General features: G+C 59.2%; 1 protein-coding gene across 1 annotated transcript in view; it reads right to left on the bottom strand.

Annotated features, from left to right (window-relative positions):
* Positions 1–27: 27 nt before the first annotated feature.
* The window catches only part of TTC12 (tetratricopeptide repeat domain 12), a 36,484-nt gene continuing 27,984 nt past the window's right edge, over positions 28–8,527 (bottom strand). The window contains exons 15-23 of the mRNA XM_029915692.1: positions 7,189–7,316; positions 6,735–6,926; positions 5,729–5,852; positions 4,710–4,770; positions 3,865–4,002; positions 3,281–3,379; positions 2,768–2,836; positions 546–647; positions 28–106 (exon numbers count right to left, since the gene is read on the bottom strand). Coding sequence (XP_029771552.1) covers positions 86–106; positions 546–647; positions 2,768–2,836; positions 3,281–3,379; positions 3,865–4,002; positions 4,710–4,770; positions 5,729–5,852; positions 6,735–6,926; positions 7,189–7,316 — 934 coding nt within the window. The 3' untranslated portion in view covers positions 28–85. The remainder of the gene's footprint in view (positions 107–545; positions 648–2,767; positions 2,837–3,280; positions 3,380–3,864; positions 4,003–4,709; positions 4,771–5,728; positions 5,853–6,734; positions 6,927–7,188; positions 7,317–8,527) is intronic.

Here is an 8,527-nt window from a genome sequence, read left to right as displayed (position 1 = left end):
TGTGGGTCCTCGCACCGACACGGGCAGGGGCGGGAGCCGCAGGTGGCGGCCTAGGTGGTCGCCTGGCCCTTTCGGAGCGTCTGCTTCAGCTGGTGCGCTGCCTCGCCTGGACCACGGGAGCACTGCGGTCACAGGCTAGCGCTGCCCCCTCCCTCCCTCCGTCCCTCCTCCTAGCGGGGCTCCGGCCAGCATTCTCCAGCAGCGGGGGCCAGGGGGGGCCGGCAGAGCGCCAGCAAAACAAGGGCCCGGGGGACCCTGACCAAAGCCACTCGGCCATCTTTTTCGGGGACAGAGGCTGTCCATTTTTAAGGGAGGCGCGAGTGGCCAGCCTCTCGCGAACAATTGATGGATTGGTTCAGCAATCTTCCGGGGACGTTCGGAGCACCGTCTGGGTGACAGGAGGAAGGAATCCTCATTCGAGAAGTTTCCCCGCGGGCAGGGGCGAAATGGCAGCCCCTGAACGGGACACACCCTCCTCAGTTCTGTTCCCCAAATGAGTGGGGCTGCCCCTGGATGTGAAAGCGGTGGCCCGGGGGCTGCTCTACCTTCAGGAACTTCATCATCTTCCTCACCACTCCGGCTCGCAGGGCCTCCTCGGTCATCTTCCCGGAGGAGGCCAGGGTGCGGCTGAGGATGCCCGCGGCTCTCTGGGCAAAGCGGAAAGGAGAGACCGTTAAACGCTCTGCTGGGAAACGCCAAGGACCCGTGACAGTCAGCAGGTGGTTCAGTGCGGTGAGAACCGTCACTAGTGGGGGAGCCGCACACACACTTGGGTTTTACAAAAACGAGCGGCCACGCGAGAGGCAGGCACAGGTGCGGGGCAGGTGACCCAGGGCTGGAGACAGGCCGCTGGCACGTGGAACCCGGCGGCTCAGCTCTGGCGCACATCCTGTCCCGACCCCCTGCGGTGCTCCGGGAAGAGCAGGGTCCTCACTGGACGGATCCTCAGGGCCCCTCTCCTAGCTTGTCCTTCATCTAGTCCGGATCTGTCTGCCTGTTCCGCTTTCTGGCAGACGCCACTTATGATTTTCTACTTCCACTTTGCTTTTCATTAACCAGCTAGCTCTAGCATCTTGCAGAGGACACAAATGATCGTTACGAACTTTTTCTTCTGTTTCCTACATCATATTTATTTGTGTTTTTTGTGTTTATCTTGGTTTTTCTATTCCCGTGCGTGGTAGCTTCCCTGAAATGTCCCGTGACCCTGAGCTGTCCATTTATGGGCATGTTTATGAAAACGCAGTAAGAATATGTTTGGGGGTGCTGTGTTTATGGGGACTCTGTCGACTGACCGGTGGAAAGGGAGCACTCCCCAACACTAGAAAGCAAAATGTGTTTCTTCCATCTTTCAATTCCCTTAGAGGAAAAAACCCTCTGATTTTCCACCCGAGGGACAGACACCCGGCTGCCACACGCGGTCCCCCGTCTCTGACTTGTGGGCTCTGCTGCGCCTAGCGTTCTGGGGTCTCGCTCCTCTCCAGGGTCCTGGAGGCACCCGTGCCCCCCACATCTGTCCTCTGCACTGAGGTTCCTTCAGCCCTGCCTCACTAATTATGACTTTTGGAGCCGCTCTTCATCTTCCAGAAACGGGTTAAAATTATTAAAAATCTGCCTAGTGACCTCTTGCCCGTTCATGTTGTCAAAATGGGTTTCTACCTTTTTTTCCCTTCCCTAATGCTTTCAGTGTGATGCCAGCGAGGTTTCCCTAGGGAGAAGGGAGACCCATGGGGATTGCCACGTCCTCAGTCTTGTTTCCCTCACCTGTTCCTTACGGGGCTAGACTGGTACCACAGTTGGCGCTACAGCTCTTGCTAAGCCCAAGGCCGCGGGGAGAGCCCGCTGCCGAGGGGCCGGAGAATCCTGGCAACACCGGCCAGGAGAGCCTTCGGGGTTAGCTCGCCAGCTCCGGTCTAAACCGTTCTGAAAAGTCAAGCAGGAGTGGTGCTCGCCGCTTCTGGGGTGGGAGAATCTTTTTTTTTTTTTTTGAGGATCTGATGAAAGGCATGACGCCTCTCCCACGAAAACGCATATACCTCCCAAACTGTCTATACAATTTCAGGGGTTCTGGGGACCCTGCACTCCTGGGGTCTGCACGGAAACCCTCTGCCTGATCCTGTCTGGACTGACTGCGGGGAAGTTGCAGGCACACGAGTCCCACACAGGGTTCGTCGTGTCTGCTAAGGTTTATTGCCATCCTGGACCCGGTCCCCCGTCTGGGCTCCTCGGTGGACTGGTCTCCCACACCTGTTGGGTGCGCCCCAGGCATCTGTCTGAGCACCAGGGCCCCGACCTGAGAGGTGGAGAGGCTGGGGCGTTACTTCTGTGAGTCAATGACACGTCCAGGGGTGATGGCAGACGTCATACGGATGTCCCTGATGCTCTGTGTTAACCGCAGGTCCTCCTCAGCTTTCTTGTCCAAGTGTCAGAAACAGAAACAAGAAAGCCGCCCCAGCAGGCGTGTCTAAGGGCACTAAAACCGTTATGCATCACAGCCTCCGGGATCACGGGCTTCAAAATGCGGGCCTGGCTCTCTTGACCACAGAAAAAGAGATTCTACGTGAAATCTCGTGGCCTGCCCAATTTGCGCCAGGATATCCGGAATAGGACAAGTCACATAAATTACCACTGTAAACCATATAGAAAAGAGATTCTCGACTTGGGTCCCTGGACTCTTGGGGGCCCACTGATGGGCACTGGGCCGGGGGGTCACCAACTCCCCCAGAACAGCGAAGGAAGCTGCTTCTGCATCTCCCTGGGAGACACTTACCGTCAGGATCCCTCCATCCTGGCTGTTGAGTAGCAACAAGCACCTTCTGCTCACCTCCACAGCCCAAACCTGCCGCAGCGGGGAGAGAGGAGGAAGGCTGAATGGCCTGTTAATCTGAATCTTCCACGGAGCTCCTCCTGAGCCACGAGCACTGGCCTTGCCCTCTCTGGCAGCGCCCCACTCTGTCCCCTCTTCCATCACTCCTGCGTCTTCCCACGGCGTCCCGTCTCCCTAACTACGGGGCAATGCCTTGGGGGCAGGGACCACATTTTACTCGACGTTGGAAAGGCAGAACCTAGCACTGTGCTCAGCACTTCCCAAACCCTCAGTCCACTTTCTGGATGAACACCTGACTCCTCCGTCCCTTGGAGGGGCAGAGTGACACCGGGTCTGCCCCGCTCTCCCCAGTCCCGTCCTGAGGGTGTGAGTCCCCTGCTTCTACTCTGCGAAAGCGACAGCAGTCCTGGCGATGGCCCGGGCTGGGGCTCCAGCAGGGAGGAAGGACGGGCGCACCTCACAGAGGTGGGGGCACTGGAGACACAGGTTCATCACCAGTCCCAGGAGCGTGTACAGGACCTCTCTGCACAGGTCTGCAGCCACCTCACACCTGGCCTGAGGAGACAAAGGAATCCATGACATTTCTGCCCTGCAGTTTTTCACGGCCATCTCATCCCCTTGGCCATGATCTCGGCATTGCTCATGCTCCCCAAACTGTCAGTGTCGCAGCCCTAGGTGACGTTGGAAGATCGGAGACCAGCTCTGAGGATTAGTGTTAACTGGCCAGGAGTCTCTGGTGCCTGAGCCCTGAGACCCCGGCTCGGCCCGGTCCTGTGTGTAGACTGGAGAGTGAGCTGCGGCCATGGGTGGTCAAGCCAGCTCCACCGGGAAATCCCTCACACCTCCCCAGGGAGGGCGGGGCGTGCCCCGGAGGGCTCTTTAAGGCCGGTCACCCATAGAATCTAATCTACCGTTACAGAACAGGCAAGCCACCGGCCCCGGCGCCCTCAGAAAGAACTTTTGGAAAATCCAGATAATCAAGAAGCCAGCACTCCCAGTGCAGGTGAAGGACTGAATTCTGCACAGCCGAGTCACAGTACCATGAGGCCCAGGCAGGCGTCCCCGAACTCCTCCGAGGCGCACATCTGTCTTCGGACGGCGGCCTCCGCACTGAAGTTTCCCATGAGGGCGATGCACTGGCAGAGCGCTGACCTGTTGGTCGCCACAGGATCCCGCCTCTAGGAGTGGGCCGGGGCAAAGGAGGGCTCAGCGAGCCGGCTACCGCTGCCAGAGCCATCTCTAGGGCGTCCCTCACTCGGCACCCGCCTGGGAAGCAGACCTTGGAACGTCACCCAGGGACACCAGCGGGGCCACCTGGCCTGGAATGGAGGTGCGCAGGGCGTGGACCCCAAAGTGCCCTCACCCGGGATGGGGCTTCCTCTCGGTGACCCCAACCCGCTGCGGGGGCCTGGGCACGTCTCATCCCCTCTCAGAGCTTGCATTTTCGCGTGTGTGGAGCATGGGCATGTGGGCATGCTCTTGGGTCCCTGGAGACTTCTATGGCTCCCTTGGGACAGGGTCCAGCGAGAGCATGCTGTCCTAGGAGGGCCCCGCCTTGCTAAGTCCTGCTTCATCAGCTCAGATCAGCACTTGCCCTCCTGATGAGGATGGCTTAGGCACACAGCTGCTCGCGGCACTTCTGCCGGGCCGTGGGGTCAGATGGGGAGTGACTGACCGGAGCTGACACCCTCTCTCCACCGCCACCTAAGATAGAGTCCACACCCATCTTTTTCTCCTCCCAGCACCCGAGCCCCCCCCCACGCCCTCCCCACGTGTCCTGGCTGCACTGGAACTGTGTCAGTTCCAGCTGTGAAGAAATGATTGATCAACCCAAGCGACGACAGGAGTTCTGGAATGTAAACAGTGTTGAAACGGCTCTGCTCACCAGAACGCCTGTGAGGGCCGGGAGCACGCCTGGAAGGCTGGCCCGGAACCAGGCTCGGAATCTGCGGAGAAAACGTCCCCACGATTCAGTTCTGCCCTGCACAAACCAGGACAGAAATACCGCGACTCGGATAAAGGAGCAGATGGTCACAGGCTCGGGCCCGTGTGATTCTCAGCGTGCACGGATGACTTAGTCTGAAACACCACTGGTATGTAATGTGGCTTTAATTTTTCTGAGTCTGGAGAATTGCCTTTGACGTTAAACAACAGAGGTCGGTGGCAACTCTTTGAATGCGGAAGTTGCCCGACTCCCTCCATCTCCGCCCAGCCTGCTCGCCACCAGCCCTGCCCTGTCCTGGCTCTGTGTGCCGTGTACCATGCAAACACGAAACCCAGAGCAGGCGTGCTGACCTCGCGGTGGCGAGGAGGGCCCGGATGGGCACGTCTGCACCAGCCTGTGCCACGGCCTGTCTCCGGGCACCGACAGTGCCTTCTCCTCACGTGACCACATCTAAGCAAGACGGCCTCAGCTTCGTGAGGTTTAAAAAACAAACCAAAGATGCACTTAAAAAATCCCTCAAGGATGATGAAAATCGAAGATCTCTGCTGTCTTCCCAGCAGCTAAGTGGAAGGGGGTCCCCCACGAGGCCACTGAGAACCCACGGGGAGACCGCTTTCTATCTGGCATTTTCTCTCTCAGCCTCGTTCAACACATTTGCTGGGCAGTTCCTCCTGGGCACCGACGAAGGGGAAAGAGCTTCTCCGACTGGCAGTAGGTTTGCAGACTATGAGAGGTACTGGCCCCAGACCCATCAAGGATGGGGCCCCGGCGGGCAGCGGGGACGGGCTGGGCCAGCGACAGCCACTCCCGCCCCCCCCCCCCAAAGGCTGTGGCCCTCCTACTCCACGCATCTTGGGAAGCTCAGCTGGCCAAACCTCCCCGCATACTGCATATTTTTAAAGATCAGACAGTTTAATGAAGGTTGAAGAAAAAATGTCAATTTCTTGAAATAAATTTACCTCTCTTCCAGAGCCAAGTCTGTGAGCAGCTCCATAGCTGAGTTGGCCTTCTTATCTGAGAAGTCAAGAAAGGACACCAGCGCTTCCAACAAGCTGCAAAAATCCAGAAGGAGCTTGGAGTGGGCTGTTCGCGAGCCGACAGTACCCCCAGCAAGGAGACCTCGCAAAGAGCCAGGGAAGGAGCCTGTGTCTGGGTCACATAAGCTGAAAAGGTGGCATTGCTACGTCTTCCTGGGAAGCCCAGCTCCCTGCCCTCCCCAAAGAGACAGGCACCCTCCTACGGAGAGGACTCTGCCACTTACTGTGGATTCCCAGAGGGCTGAACAGTTTTAACCGAAGTTCACTGACTATGAGATGTCAGCTGGGAAGGAGTCTCTTGGCACCTATGCCATGTGACTCGCTCAGCCGAGTTCCATCTCCGTAAGTGACATGTAGGTGGCATGCTTACTCATCTGCAGACGACTCAGGTTGGGGGGGTGGGTTCTAACGAGGTGGGGGGTGGAGTAGGGATTCAACAAGACTTCGACGGGCTGCTGACTATGTCAGATGACATTGGACAGGGTTCAGTTCCAAGCCCTCCACTTAGTGCTGGAAACGCCATGTAAGCAATAGAGCTGGGAGTCCTGGCTCCTGTGACGAAGATCCAAGGGTGTCAGCCGATTGCAGACCTAGTATGTGCAAACAGTCTGGTACAACTGCCAGAAACCAGCTGATGCCATCTGCGGATGCCCTAACGGCCCGGCCAGCATGGCTCGGAGTCAGCGCAGCCACCCCGCACTAAGCACCTACAGTGTGCCTGGTGTGGTGCTCAGGTCAGGGACGCAGTGCTGGGCGCCCAGTCCCGCCCAGTGACACACATGTTAGTAACGTGGGCACAGGGTCTGCCTGGCGTGAAGTGTGGGAGGGGAGCAGAGCACCGCAAGTAGAGCATGTGGCGGGACGGCGAGGCGCAGAACGCCAGGGGCACCTGTGGGGACGCCAGCGACTCCTTCCAGCGGCTGCTTACGGCATGAGGACAGGTCAGCGCGCAGCCAGGTGGGGTGCTGGGCCTCCCATGGCCTGTTGGCAATCTGTGCTTCGCCTGCAGGCCTGGGCTTCCCGAGGGTGCTGGTGTGTGCAGGGGGAGGCGGCTTCATGGGCCCCTCGGGCTTTGCCGGAGGCTGCATCTCAGTGAAGGTGTCCAGGGAGTTCCTGGGCACTGCGTTCCGCAGTGTGGGAGAACTCAGGCTCTAGCGGCAGAGAGTCACTTTGGAGGTTCAAGGAGGCAAGTGACAGAGCAGGTGTGCATCGTCAGCAAATCCCTTTGGTGATACGGTGGAGGCGGAGCGGAGCCCACAGTGCAGGAGACGGAATCCAGCGGGGAGGAGAGCTGGAGTGGCCCAGACAGGAAAGACGGGGCATTCGCTGGGGCGGGGGCAGGGAGAGACCGGCCCCCGTGAAGGCCCAGAAGGGGTGCTCACAGGTGCCGGAGGAGAGCCGCAGGAAGCACACTGGGATGTGGAAGAGGGAGCAGTGACAACACCCCATCTTCCCACCCAGAGTGGCCTCAGGAGTCTGGCTTAAGCGGCCGGGTGGACGGAGGCACAGCCTGTGAAGACGGGAGGGTCAGGCAGAGGGTCTGGCTTGAGAGCCACTGTGACTTCAGCGAGTGACGCCTGTGGGGTTGAGATGGAGGATGTTGGCAGCAGAGGAAGGTCTTCCAGCCCTCAAGGGAGGGACTTGTATGTGACAACTATGGCCACGAATGAGACGAGGGCCAGGAGTAGGATCCCTGATTTGCAGGGGTGACAGGATAAGGGGCGCTCGCCAAGGAGACCGGGGAGGAGCCTGTGGGGGAGGAGGCCACGAGGGGCGGGGTCCTGCCAGCCACGTCCGGGGTAGAGTCTCCAGAGCTGTGCGGCCACCCCAGGACCCAGTGCCACAGGGCGGCCAACAACAGAGGCAGGAGAGGGACCTTCGGAGCGCGCTGGGGGTTTTGGGGTGGACTCGGGCCACCCACAGCTATGCTGCTGGATTATTCGGCAGCTCGTGGCAGGAGGGGTCTGGAATCAAGTCATCGGAAGAATGGTCCAGGAATCCAGGATGCTTAACCTGGAAAAGATGGGCGTCTTCAGGGGCCGCAAGCACCGGAAAGTGGGAGACCGGACGCATTCCGGAGGCTTCCAGCAGACTGCACCAGGGCCTCCCGGCGAGGAGCGTGGAGTGAGGTGGGCAGTTTGCATCCGGTGTAAGGAGACAGCTTTCCAACCGTCGGAACCAGCCCGGCACAGGATGGGCTGCCAGGAGGGGACATCCGTGTCTTCTAACCGGCTGGAAGGTCTCCCAGTCCACTGGTTGTTATGGCGCCCGTCCTGTTCACATGGAGACAAACGTAATGACAACGCAGGCATCCCTGCGTCACGCACAGGCCACAACGGGGCACCCCAACGGGGCAGCGGTGCCGCGTGGGGCGGGGCCGGACTGCTGTGGTGCCGCGTGACTCCAAGCTCCTGCAAATCCCCGGCTTCCTTAGAACGTTCTAGGGTTCCTGCTATCAGAATCATGGTGTTTACAGTTAGTTCAGTCTTCTTCCACCGGTTTAAATCCGTTTTCTTCAGTCTCCAGCATGGATGTAACGACCCGAAAGGCACGGAAGTGGGCTGGGAGCCTCGGCGCACCTCGGTGTTTGTGTCGGGACATGTGACCATGAGGCTTCCTCTCCGCCGGGCAAAACCAACCTCTGAGAGGAGAGGGCGGTCCTTTCTCCTCCCTCCCATCTCCTGATTGGATGGCTCTGCTGACAGACCGCGCCCCTGTGGT

Source organism: Suricata suricatta, chromosome 11 (assembly GCF_006229205.1).
Source record: "Suricata suricatta isolate VVHF042 chromosome 11, meerkat_22Aug2017_6uvM2_HiC, whole genome shotgun sequence".
NCBI lineage: Eukaryota > Metazoa > Chordata > Mammalia > Carnivora > Herpestidae > Suricata > Suricata suricatta.
The sequence above is the reverse complement of the archived record's forward strand: the minus strand, read 5'-3'. Positions and strand labels throughout refer to the sequence as shown.